This window comes from Dendrobates tinctorius, unplaced genomic scaffold (assembly GCF_039654945.1).
Source record: "Dendrobates tinctorius isolate UK_male_01 unplaced genomic scaffold, ASM3965494v1 ptg000030l, whole genome shotgun sequence".
Classification (NCBI taxonomy): domain Eukaryota; kingdom Metazoa; phylum Chordata; class Amphibia; order Anura; family Dendrobatidae; genus Dendrobates; species Dendrobates tinctorius.
In genome coordinates this window covers 25,233,991-25,260,042 of record NW_027361698.1, presented here as the reverse complement: position 1 = coordinate 25,260,042, position 26,052 = coordinate 25,233,991, and the positions used below count along the sequence as shown (strand labels likewise).

General features: G+C 44.4%; 1 protein-coding gene across 3 annotated transcripts in view; it reads left to right on the top strand.

Annotated features, from left to right (window-relative positions):
• Positions 1 to 26,052, top strand: part of SEC24B (SEC24 homolog B, COPII coat complex component) — a 162,302-nt gene that overhangs the window by 113,811 nt on the left and 22,439 nt on the right. For all 3 annotated transcript variants that reach the window (XM_073571976.1, XM_073571975.1, XM_073571977.1), the window contains 6 exons: positions 448 to 606; positions 4,330 to 4,503; positions 4,659 to 4,769; positions 8,236 to 8,411; positions 9,682 to 9,819; positions 15,574 to 15,678. In XM_073571976.1, coding sequence (XP_073428077.1) covers positions 448 to 606; positions 4,330 to 4,503; positions 4,659 to 4,769; positions 8,236 to 8,411; positions 9,682 to 9,819; positions 15,574 to 15,678 — 863 coding nt within the window. The remainder of the gene's footprint in view (positions 1 to 447; positions 607 to 4,329; positions 4,504 to 4,658; positions 4,770 to 8,235; positions 8,412 to 9,681; positions 9,820 to 15,573; positions 15,679 to 26,052) is intronic.

Genomic DNA, 26,052 nt, shown 5'->3' with positions numbered 1-26,052 from the left:
ACGCATACTCACGAATTTAAGAACTGCAGCGTTTAAAAAAAAAAAAAAAATGCTGAAAGAATTGACATGCTGCAAATTTTTAAAAGTGCTGCAAAAAAAACAGCAAACAGGCTTTGATGCATTTTTGCAATGTTTCTTGCTGCCTTTTTGGTGAATAAAACTTAAATTTATTTGACATGTACGGTAAACAAATCGGCTCCCCAAAAAAGCAGCAAAGCCTGTGTCTGGCATGCAATTGTTTTTACTGCCTAGAGAGCAAGTTTTGGCTGCAGAAATAATGCTGTGAAAGCGCTACATGTGAACATAGCGTTAGGGTTCATCCAGAAATTGCAGAACTTTAATGCAATGGCAACATCTTTGTTACATACTAATTTAGTTGCAGGCTTTATATTTCTTCTCAGATAATGATGGAAAAATTCAGCAATATTATGCTATTGTGTTTTTCAGCCTGCATGTCCAAGTACTCTGCTGGATGCATCTGTTACTATCCATCGTTCCATCATAAGCACAACCCAGCTCAAGCTGAGAAACTAAAGCAAGATCTGGATCATTATCTTACTAGGAAGATTGGTTTTGAAGCGGTAATGAGAATTCGCTGTACTAAAGGTATTTATCACTAGGCTTCTGTTCTTTGTCTAGGGTGTAAGGGTTTAACATGAATTTTGGACTCCGAGTACCTTTCCTGTGGATAGGTGATAAATACTTAAAGCAAGCTTCCTTTAATCTTTTATCCCTGTAACACAACATGATGTACATGTATGTCAGCACTGGCGTCTCTGAGTGCGGAGAGGGCCCAGAAGTTAAGCTTCCGCCACACACGGTAGATGCCAGCTATGTCACACAGTTGGTATACAATCTTTGGGTACTAGGGTGGAGACTTCCATGCATTGTGAGGAGCTTTCGTGTCTTCACATCTGCAGCTTCCATCTCTTCTTTTGGCCAGCACACAATGCCAGCAGGGTATCTGATAACTTGCAGGGCATATGTATTGATGGCGCGGATTTTATTCTTCCCATTGAGCTGGCTCTTAGGGACCTGTCTTGCCCTTTGATGATATTTGGATGTTGCTTTTTTCCTTGGCTCCTCATCATGGTTACCGTATCCCTGTGGGATGCCGAGGTTAATAATAAATAACCTATAAATCTCAAAATAGTATACAAGAGTCAAATATAGCAATTTCCAATAAGCATAATTACATAATTTAATTTAGGCCAACACTTATCCGGGTCATTGGGCCTCTATAGCGGGTTTCTCTCATGGGTCATAAACACAGGGAAAAGAGTGACCAACCCAATAATGCTAATAGGAAAAAGTGTAGGGTCACAGAAAGCAGCCAAACTGCAGCTGATCATTGAGACCATTTGGGCATACATTTTTCATGCAGTAGATCCATTTGGCCTCTTTTTGTAGGATCAGACGGTCCCAATTTCTTTCTTTCTTTCTTTCTTTCTTTCTTTCTTTCTCTCTTTCTTTCTCTCTCTCTTTCTTTCTCTCTTTCTTTCTTTTTCTCTCTTTTTCTTTCTTTTCCTCTCTTTCTTTTCGTCTCTTTCTTTTCCTCTCTTTCTTTTCCTCTCTTTCTTTTCCTCTCTTTCTTTTCCTCTCTTTCTTTTCCTCTCTTTCTTTTCCTCTCTTTCTTTTCCTCTCTTTCTTTTCCTCTCTTTCTTTTCCTCTCTTTCTTTTCCTCTCTTTCTTTTCCTCTCTTTCTTTTCCTCTCTTTCTTTTCCTCTCTTTCTTTTCCTCTCTTTCTTTTCCTCTCTTTCTTTTCCTCTCTTTCTTTTCCTCTCTTTCTTTTCCTCTCTTTCTTTTCCTCTCTTTCTTTTCCTCTCTTTCTTTTCCTCTCTTTCTTTTCCTCTCTTTCTTTTCCTCTCTTTCTTTTCCTCTCTTTCTTTTCCTCTCTTTCTTTTCCTCTCTTTCTTTTCCTCTCTTTCTTTTCCTCTCTTTCTTTTCCTCTCTTTCTTTTCCTCTCTTTCTTTTCCTCTCTTTCTTTTCCTCTCTTTCTTTTCCTCTTTCTTTTCCTCTCTTTCTTTTCCTCTCTTTCTTTTCCTCTCTTTCTTTTCCTCTCTTTCTTTTCCTCTCTTTCTTTTCCTCTCTTTCTTTTCCTCTCTTTCTTTTCCTCTCTTTCTTTTCCTCTCTTTCTTTTCCTCTCTTTCTTTTCCTCTCTTTCTTTTCCTCTCTTTCTTTTCCTCTCTTTCTTTTTCTCTTTCTTTTTCTCTTTCTTTTTCTCTCTCTTTTTCTCTCTCTTTTTCTCTCTCTTTTTCTCTCTCTTTTTCTCTCTCTTTTTCTCTCTCTTTTTCTCTCTCTTTTTCTCTCTCTTTTTCTCTCTCTTTTTCTCTTTCTCTCTCTTTTTCTCTTTCTCTCTTTTTCTCTTTCTCTCTCTCTCTTTCTCTCTCTCTCTTTTTCTCTCTCTCTTTTTCTCTCTCTCTTTTTCTCTCTCTCTTTTTCTCTCTCTCTTTTTCTCTCTCTCTTTCTCTCTCTTTTTCTCTCTCTCTCTCTATATATGGTGGAAACAGTCCAAATCCCCACCATGTACATCTCTCCCTTATCTAGAAATAGGGGTATCCCAGGCATTATTAATATTCCCCAAGTGCTCCCCCACTCTCCTCTGTAGTTCTCGTTTAGTCTTCCCTATGTGATCAGTGGGACAGATGCATTGAAATAAATACACTACCCCAGCCATCTTGCAGTTAGAGAAGTGTCTGCATTGGTAGATTTTACCTGTACTAGTGCTAGAAAAGGTATTCGCCCTCAAAATATATTTGCAAAATTTGCACTTTCAGCATTTGAAATTGACAGCTCACCAGCTATCAGCCCAACGATGTACTAGCGATCCCATCCATGTCGGATCGTTGGTGGGATCGCTGTGACATCATTATGTGTAACGGGGCCTTAAGTCACAGATGGGAACTCAGAGATAAGGTCACCTACAGGACATCATTGTTAAAGAAAAGGTATAGCTTTGAAATCTCAGACTTCAGTGGTTGATATCTTTTAATGGCTAACTGAAAAGATGGTAACAAATTGCAGCTTTTGAGACTACTCAGGTCTCTTCATCAGGCATAGAATAACACAAAATTTGAAGAATCACATATTTATACACAACACAGCACAGAACTGTCATTATGGGAGAATGATAAACACTTGTGTCCATAAATATTGGAACAGTTAGTAGATAAGGAGTGTGAATGTTTTACTGTCCTCTGATTGGGGTCTGGTTCCGTGTTGTGATGCCCCCACACGATCTGAAGAGCAAATTCCTTAATTGATGTAAAAAGACATCCACGCCACACATTCATTCCTGCACTGAGTGTGTCAAAGGTTGTCATAAGTTTATACTCCCAAACTCTACTATCTCTCTGAGATTTGAAGTTACCTTTCAATACAAGTAATTTCAGGTCCATGGTGATTTTTCCTAAATCTCAGATCAGAATTATAGACACCTTTGACAATAAATCGGAAGAGGTTAAACAAGTTATACAAAAATATTGGTGTATACTAAAAACTGACCCGGATGTGTTTTTCTGGAGTCATAAATGTATATATCTTAGCACTGGATATATCCTATGGGGATCAGGCAGAAAACAAATCTGCCATTACTAAGCCATTTAATGACTAGAACTATACAAAAATGTATTACACAGCGAGCAACTGTTGGACCGAACCAGCTGATTTAATGCTTATGGGGCCTCTCGACTCTCCCCCCAACAGATGTCAGCAGAGAGAATGATCTGGCTGCTGGAAATTCAGAGGGAAGATAAGGCGCTGCCAGATGGGGAGGAATAGTGCGGCCAGCTATTCACATATATATTTAAAAAATGTACATATATATATCTCTCCTTCTAAACATTATTAATAAAGGTTGTGTTGTACGATTTATCTAAAAATTGGGTACTCATTCCGGTGACCTTACTAAGTAATTTGGTACATTCTTATGTCCTATACTCTGATTTTTAAGATATATCCACCATAAAACATTTTTAGGCTCCAGGTGTCTGGAAAATGAAAAGTTAGTTCTGCCAGGAGAGAAGAACATTACTTCTTTCTAAAATTGCCTGCTTCCTCAAGGCTAGATTTGCCTTGGATGTGGATACCAGTAATGCTCCTCCTTTGTGACGTGTTATTTGGCATCTAAATCTGATTTCCATAGCTCCGGTTACTATAGGGAAATAATAAAAGTGGCGTCTTCCCCACTAGATGCTCGCACATCATGCTCTCACTCTGCATGTCCAGTTTGTTAGCACAAAGCCATTGTATAGTAGTAAGCGAGGTACATGTCATTGTGGCTTTGCTGGTGTAGTATATGTCGTGTTACACAAGTTTGTTCTGTTTTAGGCCTCTCAATACATACTTTCCATGGAAATTTTTTTGTGCGGTCAACGGACCTGTTATCACTTGCCAACATCAGTGAGGATTCTGGATTTGCAGTGCAGATGTCTTTAGAAGAAAGTCTGACGGACAGCTCCTTGGCATGTTGTCAAGTGGCCCTTCTCTACACGTCTAGCAAAGGTAGTGCTTTCTCGGGGCTTTTGGGGGGATTTTTCTATCTACTAACACTGTACCAAGAACTAGCACACACCTATCATCTGTTTGAGGGAGGGTAGAATGGGTTCAGAGGATCCCCTTTAAATGTAATGCAGTCTTGATCTGTTCCTTGCATGCAGGCCAGCGGAGGATACGTGTGCACACCTTGTGCCTGCCCGTGGTGAATTCGCTACCTGATGTGTTTGCAGGAGTTGATGTTCAGGCTACTGCTTGTTTGTTGGCAAACATGGGTAAGATCTTTGCATTTCTTAATCAGAATGTAGATGTTTTTCAAAACTGTCAGCAAAGCTTCTTGTATGTAAAGTATATATAATAATAATATGGAGCCATAACTGCACTTTATAATGTCAGTATGACTGCAAATAAATATACACACACGCACTGTACACACATGGATGCACACAGATACACGTGTTTGTGTGCATACATATATAATACATGCACACTGCTACACACGCAAAGGGATAAACTGAACCCCTTAAACTCCCTGTCAGAGGCCTCTCAACTAGACAAATCGGTTCTCCTGCTTTGCACTGATTAGGGGCAAACACCACAAATCATGTGTTTGCAAATGGAATGTCTGTTTTGGCTTTTTAGCCCACGTCCTGTGGCATGGCACTTTTAAAGGGTTGACATTGACTTTTAAGATTGCTACATCCAATAGGTAGCACTAGAGTTTAGTCCTCGTTCTCTCTGTAGAAGGCTGTTTGCATATATGTATACATACTTATACACTCTTACGTTTGTTATATTTTTATAATATTTCTTAATTTCTGAAGATTAAGGCACAATACTACTAACCTGCAAAAGCATGTGCTGCTTTTGCACAGCTTTTTTGACATAACCAGGACTCGCTTAGTGAGCGGAATTAGGAATGTTAAAAGAAATTTCTCAATTTGACCCCGTTATGCCATTAAGATGCAGCATATGTCATAGTTATAAAATATCTGCTTAATAGCAAATGATGGTAAAGTATTTGAGATGGAATTGGTGTAAGGATGTCATTACTATGATGTGTGTACATATAGTTTAATAGAAGGATATTTTCCACATATATACGGTATATTCTTTTCTCTTTTTTTAAAGGGGTGTTCTTACATTTCTCTAATTTGACAGCATAAAAATAAGCAAGTTTGCAATTGACTTGCTTTTCTACCTGATTGTCATTCTCCTGAAATAAAAGATTTTATCTTGTAGTGTACAACTTGTTTCCATGGAAACTGGCCTCCACTGCCTTAACTCTTATAGTGAACCTGTCATCAAGATTTTGCTAAGTAAAAGACAGGTTGGCACTGTTATACAAATTAAAATTATACCTGGGTTGATGAAATCTGCCTTGTGGTTGCTGTTTAATCCAATTTGTAGTTTTCAATTAATGAGATTCTGGTGCTCCAGAGCAGAATCTCATTAACTGAAAACTGCAAATACTGATTAAGCAACAACCACAAGGCAGATTTCATCAACCCAGGTATCATTTTTATCAGTATGACCGCGCCGACCTGACAATGCAACATCCTGATGACATGTTTGCTTTAACATACTCGCAAGCTCTCTCCACATCATTACTTTCTAAACGGCAGTTTCTGCTCACCTTCCTCTAACTTGTATCATAACCTGAATAGCTTTCAGAGCAAGTCAGCTCTCTGCTCTCCCTGTCCACAGTTGTGTGCTTGTGTAAATGTCTTCTTATCGCTGTAAATACAGTGATAAGTGTAGACATTTAGCAAACCATTGCTAGCTGAATGTTACAGCAGACGTTGTGCTGAGCTTTATAGTTTTTCGCTTCACCATATCGCACTCAAGGAGGACAGCCCGCCATGCTAGAAGAAAGGAAGTAAAGAAACTGCACTGCTCTTAGCTGCTTAAGGGACAACTTGAGAATACCCCTTTAAACCCTTTCCGACATCGGGCCTAATATCACGGCTCAGCGCCGGAGCCCGCACCTTTCCGTTCACATGACAGTTGATATATACAGCTGACATGTGCCCGCAACAGCCGCGGGTGGAATTGCAATCCACCTGCTGCTGTTAACTAGTTAAATGTCACTGTCAATCTTGGGCAGCGTCATTTAAAGGGAATCTGTCACCTCTTTTTTCAAATATGAGCTGCTGGCACCGCCATCAGGGGCTTATCTACAGCATTCTGTAATGCTGTAGATAAGCTCCTGATGTAACCTGAAAGATAAGAAACAAGAGTTAGATTATACTCACCAGGGGGGGGCGGTCCAGTCCGATGGGTGTCGCAGTCCGGTCCAGCGCCTCCCATCTTACGATGCCGTCCTCTTCTTTCCTTCCTGTCATGGCAGAGCAGAATACTGCAGTGCGCAGGTGCTGGACCTCTCCCGGTGCCTGCGAATGCAGGACTCTGCTCTGCCCTCAACAGGGCAGAGCAGTGCAGCTGCGCAGGAGCCACAACAGGAAGGAAAGAAGAGGACGGCATCGTAAGATGGGAGGTGCCGGACCGCGACACCCATCGGACCGCCCCCCGAATGCTGTAGATAAGCCCCTGATGGCGGGTCCGGTAGCTCATATTCGAAAAAAGGGGTGACAGATTCCCTTTTAACTCATGCTTCCGGCAAGCGCGCCGGAAATCCCACCTATTACTGACTCCGTCACATGATCGCGGGTCACCAATGGGTTGGTATGAGGTCTCCAGCAGATCTCTGTGGTTGTCATAGCAAGTGTGCATTTAGCAGAGGCGATCAAAGTAGTGCAGCTTCTAGTCTCCCGTGGAGAGTATTGAAATATACCAAAAGTTTAAAAAAAAAAAAGTTTAAAAAAAAAAAATATATATAAAAGTTCAAATCACCCCCTTTTCGCCCCATTCAAAATAAAGCAATAAAATCTAATATACACACATTTGGCATCACCTGATCTATCAATATTAAAGAGAATTAACCTTCTCATTAAATGGCGTAACGAGAAGTAGTCGAAACGCATAGTTTCATTAAAGTGCAATAACGGGCAATCAAAAGATCGAATCTGCACCAAAATGGTAACCCAACTCGAGATCACGAAAAATGGAGACGCTACCGGTATCAGAAAGTGGCGCAACTTTTTTTTGTTGTTGTTGGGGGGGGAGGGGGATTGAGATTTTTTTTTTTACCACTTGGAAAAAAAGAACCTAGACATGTTTTGGTGTCTGAACTCGTAATGACCTGAAGAATCATAATGGCAGGTCAGTTTTAGCATTTAGTGAACACTGTATAGAAGAAGAAAAAAAAAAAAACTGTGGAATTGCAGTTTCTCCGCACTTGAATTATTTTTTTTCCCTTTTTCCAGTACACAATATGTTAAAACCAATGATGTTGTTCAAAAGTACAACTTGTCTTGCAAAAAAACAAGCTTTCACATGGCCATTTTGACCAAAAAATAAAAAAGTTATGGCTCTGAAACGAAGGGGAGCAAAAAAAGTAAAATGTAAAAACAAAAATAACTCTGATCGTTAAGGGGTTAAGGACATATTTTTTAGGTTGTATCTATTTTATATTGGATGTCATAAAGGTTATAAAATAGATATTTAGTATTGTGAGTATATCTGGAGCATATTCACCTCTGGAACATTACACTATGTTGTGTTTCACTTCCATGAATGGTGCTATTTGAATGGCTCTGCTGAGGTGGTTGAATACCGGTCAGTACCTACAGCGTCTGCCTGACATTTGCTTTTCTTCATCCTCTCTCTATCTCTTTGCAGCTGTAGACCGGTCAGTTACATCCAGTCTTTCTGATGCTAGAGATGCCTTGGTGAACGCAGTGGTAGATTCACTGTCCTCCTACAAGTCTACACTTTCAAACCTACAGCAGTCCACTCTCATTGCGCCCAGTTCTCTGAAACTTTTCCCCTTATATATTTTGGCTCTTCTTAAGCAGGTGAGTGAAAACATGTTACAACCAAAGCAGTCTTTGGTATTTTTGGCCGAATCTGCCACAGAGGCCTCCAGCGCAGCCGTGAGCCGAAAAAGTATCTAATGCAGTTTACTTGTGATAGTTTCCTGAAGCTCTTGAGATGAGGGTGAACTCAGATTACGCTCGTTCATTCACTTGAAAGGGTATATAAAAAAAGGCTGACTCGTGTCTTCCAAGCGCTGCCATTTTTCAGTAAGCTGTTTTCGAAAACCCTTAGGTTTATGTTATACTGACATTTTTATTTTTCATGTAAGAAAAACAAATGAAGGTACTTAGTGCACAAATTGAACACAATTAGTACACAAATCTGTGTGCCCACCAGCCACCACAAGGCAACCATTTCTATCAAACATGGCCTCTCCTCCAAAGCCTCTGAATTGAAAGGGCAGGTAGCATCCAGCACTAATTAAAAAACAGCCTTTGGTTGATGGGAGAAGTGCTCCATCAGAAAAGGAGACATTCACCGCCACAGAAAACAATGACCAATTCCTCCTAACGTGTCAATAGGTGCAAACTGCTGTGACTGTTCTACACAAACGCGTATGAATGTATGAAATGTAACCTGCATTACAGCCAGTGTTTGCATATAGCTTAGTGGGAAAAAATTGGTCTGCGCTCAGAAAGGATTAAGCGAGGTGCCAGGGAAATAGTTTGTTAGCCTAATATGCCCTTATAAAAAATATCCACTGTACTCACAAGGCATCAATTGCAAGGTGTTTTTATTCAATATATGCAAATCCAATAGGGTACATATAAAATCAATCAAATAGAAGCAACAGTAAGGTATAGGACGTTTTCATCTGTCCCCGGTCTTTGTCACAAGTCACTGAGACTGATTCAAGCACATCCTGTGCTATTTCTAGAGATGGAGCGCTCTGCACCAGCCATATGTCCGATACCTTTGTGTCTCTTCCACCGCTTTTACTACTCCTTCCTCCTCTCCCCCATGTGCCAGCCAGGATTTATAGAACCCAATGCTGTATACTTTAACCTATGAAATGTTTATAATTCCTTACAATTTCCTAGCCGCCTCATGACGTATGCATGAGATCTGGTTTGTTTTACGCTGGCGGCTCTGCTGGCGTTCCCGCTGTGGTGTTCCATGTGGCACATCACTCCAGATAATGGGATTCAGGAGCTGGAAAGCTCTGATTGCCTTCGTCATCTTTGACACATTGTTAATGTGGCTTGATAGCAATTGAAAAGAATAATTTTATTTGTATCGTCTCCACAGAAAGCCTTCAGGACTGGCACCTGTACACGACTGGATGACCGCGTCTTTGCAATGTGCCAGATGAAATATCAGCCGTTGCTTTACCAAATGAAAATGATTCACCCGAGCCTGTACCGAGTAGACAGGCTTACTGATGAGGTAGGGAAGCATCTGCATGAGATAGTAGACAATTTGAGGACAGGCATTGGGACTCTGCAGAGATAGTGGTTGCCTCTCGTGTAATTACTATTGTCTCGTTCTAGTCATAAATGTTCTTTACGCTGTTTTCTTTACTTTTCTAGTACCTCTGAAGTCAAATAGCTTTTTCACAGCTCGGTGGGAGAAATGTGTGCGCACTATAAACTAGTCTGTGACCTTATCAGTCGTTATGGGCAGTATTGCTCCCATTACCAATAAGTATTTGATACACTGCCGATTTTGCAAGTTTTCCAACCAACAAAGAATGGAGATCTGTAATTTTAATCGTCGGTACACTTCATCTATGAGAGACAGAATCTTAAAGAAAAAAAGTTCCAGAAAATCACATTGTATGATTTTTATATAATTTTCATTTTATTGCATGAAATAAGTATTTGATAATATAGAATAAAAGAACTTAATATTTGGTACAGAAACCTTTGTTTGTAATTACAGAGGTTAAACATTCATAGTGCTTGACAAAGTTTGCACACACTGCAGCAGATTTTTGTCCACTACATACAGATCTTCTCCAGATTTTTCAGGTGTCACGGCTGTCGCTGTACAACATGGTGTTTCAGCTCCCTCCAAAGATTTTTTTTATTGGGTTCAGGTCTGGACACTCAAGGACCTTGAAATGCTTCTTACGGAGCCACTCCTTAGTCGCCCTGGTTGTGTGTTTCGGGTCATTGTCATGTGGGAAGACCCAACCACGACCCATCTTCAGTGCTCTTACTGAGGGAAGGAGATTGTTGGCCAAAATCTTGCGATACATGACCCCATCCATCCTCCCTCCAATACGGTTTAGTCGTCCTGCCCCGTTTGCAAAAAATTACTCCCAAAGTATGATGTTTCCCCCACCATGCTTCACAGTTGGGACGGTATTCTTGGGGTTGTACTCATTCTTCTTCCTCCAAACATGGCGTATGGAGTTGATCAAAAAGTTCTATTTTGTTCTCATTTGACCACATGACCTTCTCCCATGCCTCCTATGGATAATCCAGATGGTCATTGGCAAACTTCAAACGGGTCTGGTGCTGGTGTGAGCAGGGGGACCTTGCATGCCGTAAAGGATTTTAATTTATGACAGCGTAGTGTGTTACTCACCGTAATGTTTGACACTGTGGTCCCAGCTTTCTTCAGGTCAGTGACCAGGTTCTCCCTTGTAGTTCGGGCTGATTCCTGGTCTTTCTCAGAATCATCCTTACCCCACAAGGCGAGATCTAGCATGAAGCCTCAGACTGAGGAAGATTGAGGCTATGTGCCCACGTAGCGTTTTTCATGCAGAATATTCCTGAGCGGAAACGCACACCCTCGTCCCGGGAAAAAGCATGCGTTTTATAAAGCGCTTTTGTAAGCGTTTTCGCATGCGTGTTCCTACGCGTTTTTGCAATACAATTGAATGTGTGCAGAAATTAATGAACATGCTGCGTTTTTACATTGGATGCTTTTCTTAAGCAGTTACGCGGCAGAAACGCTTGTCTAAAAGCGCTGCAAAAACGCTTAAACGCAACGTGGGCACACAGCTTCACAGTCACCTTGTGTTTCTTCCATTTTCTAATAATTGCACCAGTAGTTGTTGCCTTCTTGCCAAGCTGCTTGCCTGTTGTCCTGTAGCCCATCCCAGCTTTATGTAGGTCTTCAATTTTGTCCCTGGTGTCATTAGACAGTTCTTTAGCTTTGGCCATGGTGGAAAGGTGGAGTGTAATTGATTAATTATGTTGACAGGAGTTTTCTATACAGGTAACGAGTTCAAACAGGTACAATTAATACAGGTAATTAGTGCAGAGTAGGAGGGATTCTAAGGTTATGTGCACACGTTGTGGATTCTGCTGCGTTTCCGCAGCGGTTTTGGCCCTGCGAAAACGCAGCAGTTCCGCAGACATGGTACAGTACCATGTTACCCTATGGACTTTCAAATCCGCTGTGCTCATGATGCAGTTTTTTCCGCGCGGTTTTGTTGCAGTTTACAAACCGCAGCATGTCGATTGTTTGAGCGGATTCCGCAGCGGTTTCACACCTTTAACATAGTAGTTGTGTGAACCCTCAGGCTAATCCGCAGGAAAACCGCAGGTCACTTTACCTGCGGATCCGCGCGGAAAAAAACGCAGGTGAATCTGCAACGTGTACACATAGCCTTAAAGAAAAACAAAAAGGTCTGTGAGAGCCAGAATTGTTACTGGTTGGTAGGTGATCAAATACTTATTTCATGCAATAAAATGCAATTTAATTATTTAAAATTCATATAATGTGATTATCTGATTTTTATTTTTAGATTCTGTCTCTCACAGGTGAAGTGTACCTGCGATTAAAAATTGCACCACTCTCCATTCTTTGTAGGTGGGAAAACTTGCAAAATCAACAGTGTATCAAATACTTATTTCCCCACTGTATAGTCATGGCCAAAAATGTTGGCACCCCTTAAGTTTTTTTTTCCCAGAAAATGTTTGCAATTATACATATTTATTTCCTTTGTGTATATTGGAACAACACAATAAAACAGAGGGAAAAAAGGCAAATTGGACGTAGTTTCAAACAAAACTCTAAAAATGGACTGGACAAAATTGTTGGAATTCTCAACTTAACATCTTAATGACAGCCAATACATCTTTTTACTGACCTGAGATATAAGAGAATATCATCCCCATACAGGTGACAATCCAGCAGCTGTCGGCTGTACACTATAGCTGACAACTTGCTGCATCACAATCAGTGTTGGCACCATCCATATCTGTTTAACCCCTTAGTTGCTGCTGTCAAAAGTGACTACATCAAATAAACAGTTAATAGATTGTGGGGGCTTCCGCTTTACACCGTGTTCCAAATTATTATGCAAATTGGATTTAAGTGTCATAAAGATGTTATTTTTTGTTTTTCAAATAAACTCATAGATGGTATTGTGTATCAGGGCTCTTTGGATCACTGAAATCAATCTCAAATGCCTGTGATAATTAGTTTACTAGGTGAGCTCAATTAAAGGAAAACTACTTAAGAATGATGTTCCACATTATTAAGCAGGGCACAGGTTTCAAGGAATTTAGGAAAGAAAAAGGATCTATCTGCTGCTGAAAAGCATCAAATAGTGCAATGCCTTGGTCAAGAGATGAAAACATTAGATATTTCCCAAAAATTTAAACGTGATCATTGTATTGTTAAGAGATTTGTGGTTGATTCTGAGCACAGACTTGTTTGTGCTGATAAAGGCAGAATGAGGAAGGTTTCTGCCAGGCAAGTTCATTGGATTAAGAGAGTGGCTGCTAAAAAGCCATTACAAACCAGCAAACAGATATTTAAAGCTCCTGGTGCCTCTGGAGTCCCTCGAGCCTCAAGGTGTAGGATCCTTCAAAGGCTTGCTGTGGTGCATAGATCTACTATTCGGCCACTCCAAAGCAGTGTTCACAAGCAGAAATGGTTGCAGTGGGCCCAGACATACATGAAGACTAATTTTCAAACAGTCTTGTTTACTGATGAGTGTCGAGCAACCCTGGATGGTCCAGATGGATGGAGTAGTGGATGGGTGGTGGATGGCCACTATGTCCCAACAAGGCTGCGATGTCAGCAAGGAGGTGGAGGAGTCATGTTTTGGGCCTGGATCATGGGGAACAGCTGGTAGGGCTCTTTAAGGTTCCTGAAGGTGTGAAAATGACCTCTGCAAAGTATATAGTGTTTCTGACTGACAACAATCTTCCATGGTATAAAAAGCAGAAACGTGCCTTCAGGAGCAAAATCATCTTCATGCATGACAATGCACCATCTCATGCTGCAAAGAATACCTCTGAGTCATTGACTGCTATAGGCATAAAAGGAGATAAACTCATGGTGTGGCCACCATCTTCCCCTGACCTCAACCCTATGGAGAACCTTTGGAGTATCATCAAGCAAAAGATCTATGAGGGTGGGAGGCAGCTCACATCCAAACAGCAGCTCTGGGAGGCTATTCTGACTTCATGCAAAGAAGTACAAGCAGAAACTCTCCAAAAACTCACAATTTCAATGGATGCAAGAATTGTGAAGGTGACATCACAGAAGGGTTCCTATGTTAGCATGTAACTTGGCCTGTTAAGCTATTTAACTCCAAAATATCCTTTTTGTTCAGTGCATGTGACCTCCTAATGCTGCAAATTCCACAAATGAACATTTTCAGTTCTTTAAAACAGATCAAATGTTTAGAAATTCTACTGTGCCCAATAATTTGGAACAGTGCAATTTGAGTTTTTATTCATTTTGGAGATTATACTGTTATCATTGGGAGGTTTCTTCAATAAAATTCGATGCATGCTCTAACGGGTGATGACTTTTATTAGACTGACTGTCATTTGTACCGACTATTTAGGAAAATCAAAGAAAAATATCATTTGCATAATAATTTGGAACACCGTGTAATCTAATTGACACACCGAGATAATGATTGTGTGGTCCTGAGGTTTGCCATAAGGAGTTCATGGCCTTAGAGATAAGAAGTTAGCGACATTTAGATGGTAAAAATAAAAACACTTTTTCATTCCTGCTATACCACTTTGCATTAATTCCTGAGAATCACCTGAAGGGTTAAATAAGCTACCTGAAAGTAGTGTTCAGTATGCCAGGGGGTGTTGTTTTTTTAAATGGTATCACGTTTGGGGTTTTCCAATATAAAACACCCCCAAAGTCACTTCAAACCTGGATAGGTCCCTCAAAAAAATAAGTTTTTTAAATTTCTTTGAAAAAATACTGCTACATTTTTAAACCGCCTAAAAAGCTAACAAAATAAGTTAGCGTTTTAAAAATGGTGCTGATGTAAGGGAGACATGTGGGAAATGTTATTTATCAATATTTTTGTGTGGTATGACTATGTACGGTAATTGCAATAATTTATTTTCTGGGAGACATACCGTATTTTCCGGATTATTAGACACTCCGGATTATAATACGCACCCCAAATTTTGACGACAAAAATAGGAAAAAAAAAATTTTATAAAATGGTGGTGCTTCTTATAATTCATGCGTCTTATTGCACATCGGGAGTGGTTGCTGCGGTGAAGCAGGGTTCCCAGGGTCACTGCTGGAGGAGGCAGGAGTGGGGTGATGCTGCAGGCCGGGATGAGGGGGTGTCCGGCGCAGCTGCCCGGTGGGGTCCGGCGCTGCGGGGGCTCTGCCGACATTTTGCGCATGCGCCGCCCCCTCAGCGGCCATTTACCCAGAGTCCACCGCAGAGGAAACCACAGAACTGCGGGGGGCCTGGCCTTTCACGAAATGTCGACAAAGCCCACCCCCCGCAGCATCGGGCAGCAGTGCTGGGCACCCCCTCATCCGAGCATGCAGCAACGGTACTGGTAAGGTTAAATACGCATTATAAGACGCATCCCCATTTCCCCCTCAAATTTTGGGGGGAAAAAAGTGTGTCTTATAATGCGTAAAATAAGGTAATTCATTTTCTGGAACGATATCAAGGGTGCCAACACTTTCGGCTTTGACTATATATCCCAGATATAGCATGGACTGCAGGGTACCTTTCTTTTCTCATTATCTTTGGTCTTGCCTTTACAATGTATAGTTATAATACTCAACATAAAATTTAAAATGCTATACAAGTATTCTCTTTCTAATTGTTGGTAGCAATGGTGTAATTTCCGAGTATAATCTACTTTAGAAATGACTAAAATCTGCTATAATTTATTTTTTCATCCAGGACATTAGATAAGGATAATGATTTGTGTTTCATGATTTCTTTTGCAGGGGGCTATTCTTGTTAATGACTTGGTTGTCCCACAGCCACAGCTTCAGCACTTATCTGTCGAGAAACTTGAGAGGGATGGTGCCTTTCTCATGGATGCTGGTTCAGTATGTGCCCACTTTCTTATTGTGTTTCTTGTATAATATTTTAAACTATAGTACCACTGCTCTGCTTGGACATCATCATTTAGTATTAGGCCAAGTTCAGACGACCAGTGTAGAAGCGCAGTCTGTCATTACAAGCGCTGGAGCACATACTGCAGTTATGTGCACTTCCACATTGACTACCATTTTGTGTGAGCTTACATGTACACCACACTAACCAACTCTAGGATTACCTGAACTTGGCACGATCAGACTAAGGTTTATGAACTTATTCACTGTTGTTGGGAGTCTGAGGAGAGGGTAATTCCTGTCGGTCTTCAAAGGAACTCAACTCTCAAACTTGCACATGGAGTCCAGCAACATTAACAGTAGACCTCCACAGTAAGTTTTCTCTGCTTATCGTATATACTCGTGCATAAGCCGAGATTTCTCCTTCGTCTCATTGGGGGACACAGAGACTGTGGGTGTGTGCTTCTGCCGTCTGGAGGCCGACACTAAGTGTACAAAAAAAGAGTTAGCTCCTCCTCCGCCGCATACACCCTCGCCCCTAGGCCGGGCGTAACTCAGTTTTTGCTTAGTGTCTGATGGAGGCACACGCAGTCTGGAGTTCCAGACTAGATTTTTTTTTTTTTTTTTTTTTTTTCCCTTCCCTTTTTTCTATGAAGATAAGATAGGGGCGACGGATCCTATAGAGAGGATCCGATCTCCCCAAATCACCAACGGGCGACCACGTGTGAGTAACCCTCCACGTGTCCTCTCCCGCACCGAGGGACACATCTGGGACTTTTTTCCAGACATCTATTTTTTAACGAAAGAGGGGCAACGCGTCCTGATTAGAGGACTCGGTTTCCCCACAACTTCATCAGGCGCGTGTGAGCAGAACCAGTGGTCAGCCTCCACGTTGTTCCTCTCCTACTACAGCAGTATGGAGGCCCCGTCCACCCCTTGGTTGTGAGTCCAGGGGGCTGAATCGGAGGCGCAGGTGAGAGCGGGAGCGGGGGATCCGGTACAGGGGGAAGAGGCCGCGAGTAAAACCGACAGAGCACCCCCCCCCCCCCCCCCCCCGCCGCACGGCGGATGGTCCTGCTCACCTTTTTTAATATATGGGGCGATCCGCTCCTGGAGCGCACCGCAAGTTGGCGCTGGTGACCCGGGCTCCGCACGCCGCGTGTATCGGAGCGCGGCCGGAGGTAGCCGGAAGTCCCGCCCGCTGACTTCCGGTGGTAGCCGGAAATCCCGCCCGCTGACGCGGCGGTGGCAGGCGGCGAATGCGGAGACACGCGATATAGGTTCCGGAGAGACTTCCGCCCTAACGCCTCGCATCCACGCAGGGGTACTGCAGACAGGAGCCGGTGGGTGAGTGTAACTCCGTTTTGGAGAACCACGCTGCTTGTCAGGGAAGAGGTTACCCTCCTCCTCCTTCTACTCTGCCTTCAGCCTGTGCAAGTATGTCTGCCAAAGGGAAAGCTCACTCTTTCCTTTACGCGGTTTGCGTGTCCTGTGGGGTCAGGCTGCCAAAGGCACAGGCGGGTAAATATTGTGAAGCCTGTGAGTCGGAGCGCGCCCAGGAGCCCCCCACTGTTTCTGAACCCAGGGGTCAGGACCCCCCGGAATGGGCGGTGTCCTTATCGCAGTCTATGCTGTCCCTTACAAGGGCAATTGAATCCCTTCAGGGCCCGGGCAGGAACAGGGAGGGGGGTCTGCCAGCGGAAGAGAGCTCGTCCTCGTCTCAGGACCCTCCAACCATTAGAGGTCGCTCCAGTACCAGGCAAGCTCATATCAAGAGGGTTCGTTCCCCGTCGGCCGGACCCTCCGGGGCTTCGGCGGCGGGTATTAGGGCATCCCGTTCCCCGTCACTGAACTCTGGGAGCGATCAGGATGAAGGAGAGGAGGAAGAGGCCTGGAATCTAGAAAGTCTGGGGTTCCAGGATTCGGTGGACAGTCTCATTGAGGCAGTCAACCAGACATTAGAGATCGAGGACGATGTGCCCACAGTCTCAGGTCACAAGGTCTCTTTTAAGAAATCCAGGCGACCACATAGAAGATTTGCCACGCATCCGGAGTTTGAGGAGCTAGTCCAGAAACATAGAGATCACCCGGATAAGCGTTTTGCAATGCAAAAAGCGCTGCAGGCAAAGTATCCGTTTCCCCCTGAGCTCCATAAGGCTTGGGTAGAGTCGCCAGTAGTGGACCCTCCGGTATCACGTTTAGCATCAAGATCGCTATTGTCGATACCCAGTGTTTCCTCTATAAAGGACCCAACTGATCGCCTCATGGACGGGCTTGCCCGCTCGGTATATGAGGCAGCAGGGTCGGCTCTGGCCCCCTCCTTTGCGGCGACTTGGGTGGCTAAGGCCATGGTTTCGTGGGGGGACGCTCTGTATAAGGCCCTCCAGGACAGGGATCTCCCCGCGGAGGTCTTAGAGGTGGCAAATCAGATGTCAGGAGCAAGTGATTATCTTGTCAGCGCCTCACTGGACGCGGCCGAGTGCTCGGCGGTGGCGGCGGCGAATGCGATCGCCATTAGGCGTGCATTATGGCTGAGACTGTGGAAAGCGGATTCTATCTCTAAAAAATCCTTAACCTCATTGCCTTTTCAGGGCAATCGACTGTTCGGTGAGAAGCTGGATAGGCTTATCTCAGAAGCCACAGGGGGGAAAAGTAGTTTCCTTCCGCAGCAGAGAAGTTGCCCGGCATTCAGGCAAACGCAAAGGCGTTTTCGCCCCTTTCGTAGCCCCTGGGGGGGGACTTCGGCCAGGGCGTACTCCTCCGCAAACGATGGCCAGAGTAGGGAAAAACAAGTCTCTTACAGGGCCAATCCGCTGGGTAGAGGCCGAGGCCATTTACCCAGAGCGAAGGGGGCCAAGCCCCAAAAGCCTCCAGCTAAATGACTGGAGGCACTCCGTACTTACGGACGACAGAGTGGGCGGACGCCTACTAAGGTTCAGCCACGTTTGGGTCGCAGTGACACGCGACACTTGGGTGGCAGAACTTGTATCGTCCGGGTACAAGATAGAGTTTGTCGGACGGCCACCTCAGCGATTCTTCCGTTCGCGACTTTCCAAGACAGATGCGCAGGCAGAGAGTTTGTTACAGGCTGTAACATCGCTACAGCACAAAGGGGTCATCGCCCCAGTGCCGCAGGGCGAAGAGTCGCAGGGGTTTTACTCCAATCTTTTTTCGGTCCCCAAAAAAGACGGGACTGTGAGGCCGGTTCTGGATCTAAAGATCCTAAACAGATTCATCAGGGTCAGGCGATTCCGGATGGAATCCCTCCGCTCGGTCATTACAGCCATGGATCCAGGGGAATTCCTGGCCTCAATCGATGTGCAGGATGCATATCTGCATATTCCGATATTCCCCCCACACCAGAGGTTCCTGCGATTTGCGATCGGAGGACGTCACTTCCAATTCGTGGCTCTGCCCTTCGGTCTGGCCACTGCCCCCAGAGTCTTTACAAAGATAATGGCGGTGGTTATGGCCATCCTGCATGCACGGGGCATAACGGTGTTACCTTACCTGGACGACCTTTTGGTAAAGGGGCCGTCGTTTCAGGAGTGCCAGGACAATGTCAGTATTACTCTGGATACCCTGGCCCGTCTGGGCTGGCTGATCAATTGGAGCAAGTCGTCTTTAGTTCCAGCCCAAAAAATCGTGTTCCTGGGCATGATTTTCGACACCTCTCGGGGGCTGGTGATCCTCCCTCAGGACAAGGCGCAAAAAATCAAGCAAGGGATACGGAACCTTCTACAGCCGGGCTCCAGATCCATCCGGTATGGCATGAGTGTTTTGGGCAGAATGGTGGCGGCGATAGAAGCAATCCCGTTTGCCCAGTTCCATCTCCGTCCGCTTCAGCATGCGCTCTTGACAGCATGGGACCGGAGGCTGCTGTCTCTCAGTCATCGGTGCAAGTTGTCTCCGCTGGTACGGGGTTCGCTCCGGTGGTGGACTCGCGACTCGTCTCTGGTCCAGGGGAAACCCTTTCCCCCGGAACAATGGTTGGTGGTGACGACCGATGCAAGCCTGCAAGGTTGGGGAGCAGTTTTCCAGAGTCACATAGCCCAGGGGCGGTGGTCCGTTCAGGAGATAGTTCTCCCGATCAACATTCTGGAGATACGGGCAATACGATTGGCCCTACAACATTTCCAGTGTTTCCTGAGACACCGGCCGGTGCGCATCCAGACGGACAATGCGACAGCAGTAGCATATGTCAACCATCAAGGGGGCACGCGCAGCCAGGCAGCCATGCGCGAGGTCGGACTGGTACTACGTTGGGCGGAGAAGAACCGCGTGGTAATTTCAGCGGTGCACATTCCAGGAGTCGAAAACTGGGCGGCAGATTTTCTCAGCCGACAGGGGGTCGCGGCAGGGGAATGGTCCCTGCACCCCGAGATCTTTCAGCAGATCTGCCAACGGTGGGGGACACCAGACGTGGACCTTATGGCATCCAGAGAGAATGCCAAAGTACTAAGGTTTGTCGCTCGATCCTTCGATCCGCAGGCAATCGCAGCAGACGCGCTGGTGCTCCCGTGGAGCCAGTTTCGTCTCCCGTACTTGTTCCCCCCGCTGCCGCTGCTTCCAAGAGTTATCAGGAAAATAAGGAGAGAGAAGGTTCCAGCAATTCTGCTGGCCCCAGATTGGCCCCGGCGGGCCTGGTACGCAGATCTGGTCCAACTAGTGGTGGACGTACCCTGGCGTCTTCCAGATCGGCCGGACTTACTGTCCCAAGGGCCGATCTGCCATCCGAACTTAGGGGCCCTGTGTTTGACGGCGTGGCCATTGAATCTTGGCTGTTAACACAGGCAGGATTCAGACGCGATGTGGCGGCCACGATGGTGAGTGCCCGAAAGCCTTCCTCGGCGAGGGTGTATCATCGGACTTGGGAAGTTTTCTTCCGTTGGTGTAGGGATCGTGAAGTGGCTCCTCTGGTTTTTTCGATCCCCAACGTACTGGCTTTTCTACAGGCAGGGCTGGACGCAGGGTTGGCCCCGAGTTCCCTCAGAACGCAAATCTCGGCCCTGTCGGTACTTTTCCAACGAAAAGTCGCTTCCGTCTGGCAGGTTAGGACGTTTATGCAGGGGGTCGCACATTTAGTACCCCCCTATAAGGCGCCGACGGAATCATGGGACCTGAACTTGGTGCTCAGAGCCCTTCAGGAGGCCCCTTTCGAACCATTGCAAGAGGTCTCCTTACCTTACCTGTCCAGAAAGGTCGTTTTTCTAGTAGCCATAACGTCTATTAGGCGGGTTTCGGAATTGGCGGCCTTATCTTGTAAACCACCGTTCCTAACCTTTTATAAGGATAAGGTAGTTTTAAGGCCAGCTCCCCCCTTCTTGCCGAAGGTTGTGTCTGCATTTCATATCAACGAAGACATCGTCTTACCCTCGTTTTGCCCGGCACCGGTGCACAGGGTAGAGAAGGCTTTGCACACCCTGGATCTGGTAAGAGCTCTTAGGAGGTATGTGACAAGGACGGCGCCATTCCGCCAGACAGACGCTCTATTCGTGGTTCCAGAGGGTCGGAGGAAGGGGCTCGCTGCGTCCAGAGCGACTTTGGCCAGATGGGTTCGCCTGACGGTCCAAGAAGCTTATCAAATCAGTGGCACGCCGGTTCCGGCAGGGATCAAGGCTCACTCGGCACGGGCAGTGGGTGCCTCATGGGCACTACGACACCAGGCTTCAGCGGAGCAGGTATGCAAAGCAGCTACCTGGTCCAGTTTACATACGTTTGTCAAACATTATAACGTACATACCCAGGCATCCTCGGATGCAAGCCTGGGAAGAAAGATTCTCCAGGCAGCAGTTGCGCACCTCTAATCAGGGGCGCAAATTAGCAGGGATTGGGTGAGCTAAGATCCCGCCCAGAGGACTGCTTTAGGACGTCCCACAGTCTCTGTGTCCCCCAATGAGACGAAGGAGAAACATGGATTTTTGTGAGTACTCACCGTAAAATCCTTTTCTCCGAGACGCTCATTGGGGGACACAGCACCCACCCTATCAGCCAGTTGGCATTTACTTATTTTGAGTTTTACAAATCCTTGTACAAGGTTTAGGGTGGCCCCCCTTTTTTCAGACATATAGTTTCTTGCCTGAGTTTAAGGCGCGTTCTCCTACTGCTTATGCACTAAACTGAGTTACGCCCGGCCTAGGGGCGAGGGTGTATGCGGCGGAGGAGGAGCTAACTCTTTTTTTGTACACTTAGTGTCGGCCTCCAGACGGCAGAAGCACACACCCACAGTCTCTGTGTCCCCCAATGAGCGTCTCGGAGAAAAGGATTTTACGGTGAGTACTCACAAAAATCCATGTTTTCAGCCCATTTTTTTTGGCTGAAAGTCCCCCTCTCGGCTTATACACGAGTCATATACAAGCGGTCCGAGGGGGAGGGGGTGTCTCCCATGGTCTCAGCACCCCAGCTGTTCCTGCATTCAGCGGTCACGTGGTACCGCTCATTAAAGTCATGAATATGCGCTTATTCATGACTTTAATGAGCGGTAAAAAAAATAAATAAATAAATCTTTATTTTTATATAGCGCTAACATATTCCGCAGCGCTTTACATTTTTGCACACATCATCATCACTGTCCCCAATGGGGCTCACAATCTAAATTCCCTATTAGTATGTCTTTAGAATGTGGGAGGAAACCAGAGTGCCCGGAGGAAACCCACGCAAACACGGGGAGAACATACAAACTCCTTGCAGATGTTGTCCTTTGGTGGGATTCGAACCCAGGACCCCAGCGCTGCAAGGCTGCAGCGCTAACCACTGAGCCACGTGACCGCTGAATGCAGGAACAGCTGGGGCGCCGAGACCATGGGGCAAGCAGGGCCTGAAGAGACCGTGCGACAGGAATGGGGGGGAGGACAGGGAGCAGAGCAATATTTACCGGTCCCCGTTCCACAGCCGTACACCGCACTGTCTCCCGGGACCTCTGGCGCTGACGTTCAGCAGAGGGCGCGATGACGTAGACAATGCGCGCCCTCTGCTGAACATCACTGCAGAGGACCCGGGAGACAGCGGCGTGCAGCGATGGAGCGGGGACCGGTAAGGCTATGTGCACACGTTGCGGATTCTGCTGCGGATCCGCAGCGGATTTGGCCCTGCGGACCCGTAGCGGAGTACAGTACCATTATAGCCTATGCAAAACAAAAAAACACTGTGCAGATGCTGCGGTTTTGCCGCGGATTACAATCCGCAGCATGTCAATTGTTTGTGCGGATTCCGCAGTGGTTTCACACCTTATCATTATGAGGTGTTAAACCGCAGATAAACCGCAGGACTTTTGTCCTGCGGATTTCAGAAAATCCGCGCGGAAAAATCTGCAACGTGTGCACATAGCCTCAATATAGCCAGTGCCGGAGGCCTGAGCCAGCGGCGACAGCGGCACCTGGCCCCCAGCGATGGAGAGGTGAATGTCTTTTTTTTTTTTTTTTTTTTTAGATAGAAAAAAAATAGAAATAGCAGCAGCATATGAAGGGTATTTATATATGGAGCATCTTCTTGGCCCACCATTAACCATTGTGCAGCATTTTATGGGGAATATTTATCTATGGAGCATCTTGTTGGGCCACCATTAACCCTTTTGCAGCATATTATGCAAAAGGGTTATGCACAGAATCTCATCAGCACCAACTATCATCTCTTATCTTTGCTGAATGCAGATTTCACCCATGAAATGGGAATTCTGAAAACGAATGATTAGTCCTGGTGGAGAGAGAGGCAGATTTCTCTAAGCTATATTCAAATGTTTCTTAATTTCATGTGTACTAATCATTTATTAGATAAAAATTAAAACAGATATGCATGAACAAAAGGAAAAAGTATAATAATGTATATTTTAGTAAACAGCCTAGAGGCAGGCATCCAAGCAGAGCAATAGTGAGGGACATCAGTCCTAAATGGGAGCTTAGATGTGCCTATGACATTTCACAACTTTTGCCTACATGATCTATGTAACTGCACTCTGCATTTCTTTCAATGATTTCTCTTTCTCTTGACATGGTATGCATGTAAGACGAGAGAGAAATTATGCCCCCTGGTCCCTCCTGCTCCATCCCCCAGGCTGGTGTCATCTTCTTGGGAAAAAAAAATGGGTCGACCAGTACCCGGCAACAATAGCAAAATGTTCCTATTGCGTCCTTTTGATCACTGTGATAGACCCTAGTTTACGGGTGCCATGTCACATTGGCAGAGCAGCCAATGTGCCAGGATGCCACCTATAAGTGACCCCATGTTACAAAATACCCCTCTCAATGAATTACTCTAAGGGTGCAGTAATCATATTGACACCACAGGTGGGTCACCGAATTTTATACCAAGAAAAAATAATTACATTTTTCCCACAAAAGTGTAGTTTTAGCCCCAATCTTACATTTCCACATGTGCAAATGGGTAAAAATGGCAGGCACAGAGCGTCTCCATGAGCCCATTTCCCACCCTCAAAAGTGACATCATATTGCAAATTACACCCCTTTGAAAATTTATCCTACAGGTGTATTGATTTTAACCCCATGGGGTTTTTGTTTTTTTTTTTCAAAAAAAAATAGTAGTGAAAATTGCAAATCTGCCATTGTAGTGACCAGTACATTTTGCCCAGCTCCTCATTCTTCTGGAGACTGTCACCCATAAATTAAGCAGACTGTCATCAGTGCCAAACATGGACGCTAATTGTGGTTTAGGCTCACAAGACAGGAGGGATTTTGCATTTGGGAGTACAGAATTCGCTGGATTTCTTTTGAGGGGCAAGGAGCAATTTCATTTTTTCAGAGCTTTTGTACTACCAGTAACGTGGATTAACAGATGATGGGCCTGAGTGGGGACTTGTTTTTTGTTTTTTTTCTTGTGGATCAAGTTGAAGCATTTATTGGGAACATTATACATTTTGGATCACATTTTTCCTGTGCATTATGCTGTGCACTTTTGTCGGGGTTTCCAACTAAAACTCCGAATGACATGGTTAAGATGAAACCCCCAAGGGATCCATTCACCATCAGCGCTGTCAGTCTTTTCAAACGTGCAGAAAACTATAGCTAACTTTGCTTTTATGTACACTTAAAGGGAATTTGTCAGCAAGTTTTTGCTACTTCATCTGATAGCAGCATGATGTAGGCAAAGAAACTCTGAATCCAACGATGTATCACTTAGTTTACTGGGTGCACAATCGGAGCTTTTAGATTTACTGTAGCAGAGCTGAGAAAGCTAACCCCACCCACACCAGGCTCTGTGTACATAGCTATAGACCCTGAGCTGCTTATAAAAAGTGTCCCAGAAATGATAAGCTCCTGGTGCCAAAACAATCAGAGACATTGCTGAAATATGTTTTAACCCTGACAGCATACTGTTTTCAGATTGCATAGCAAAACCTGCTGACAGATTCCCTTTAAAAAGACAGACATACAGGATCACCAGCCAGACAGGAATCTTCCGCTGGGGTTCCATCTGAATCACATATTTCAGAGATTTACACGGAAACCCCGGTGTAAGCGCTCATGGTAGAATGCAGGATAAATGTACACCGTGCCTTACTGCAATCTTTGGGGGAGCAGTATGAACAAATCAGTAGCAGGTCAATAATTGGCTTTATTTATTTATTACGCCGTCGCTCATGCGGTATAAGTGATTAGATGACTTTAATCTTCGGGTCGGTGTGATTACAGAGGATACCAAACTTATATATTTTTTTTTTTTTGTTTGGCTACTATTACACACTAAACGTTTGTTTTTGTTTTGTTTTTTTACAAAGAAAAGTTTTTTCCATAATTCGACAGTTCTAATTTTTATATATTTCTGTCAACAGTCATGTGAGTGATTGTTTTTTGCGGGACGAGTTGACGTTTTTCTTGCTGCCATTTTTAGTTAATATTGTTTATCGCAGAATGAGCAAAAACCAACAATTCACTAATAGATTTTTTTATATGCAGTTCAGTATGTGGTAAAAATAATTAGACCGCTATATTCTTCTGGTCAGTACGATTACAGCAATACCACATTTATATATTTTTTACATTTTTTTTTTTTACACTTTGCTACTTTTACACAATAAAAACAATTTTATAGAAAAACGTATTGATTTTGCATGGCTATATTCTGAGAGCTGTAGCTTTTATCTCGTGTGATGGAGCTGTATGATGCTTGGTTTTTGCAGGACGATAGCTATTTCCGCTATACCATTTTTACTTACATACTACTTTTTGATCACATTTTAATCCACTTTTTTGGGGGCTGTATGATGGAAAAAACTGTTTGTTTTAACACGTTTTCTATTTTTTTTTTTACTGTGTTCACTGAAGTTGATAACTAGTGTGACCCTTTATAGATTGGGTTGTTTTGGATGCAGTAATACCAAGTGTGTTTGGGTTTTTTGTTTTTGCATAAATATAC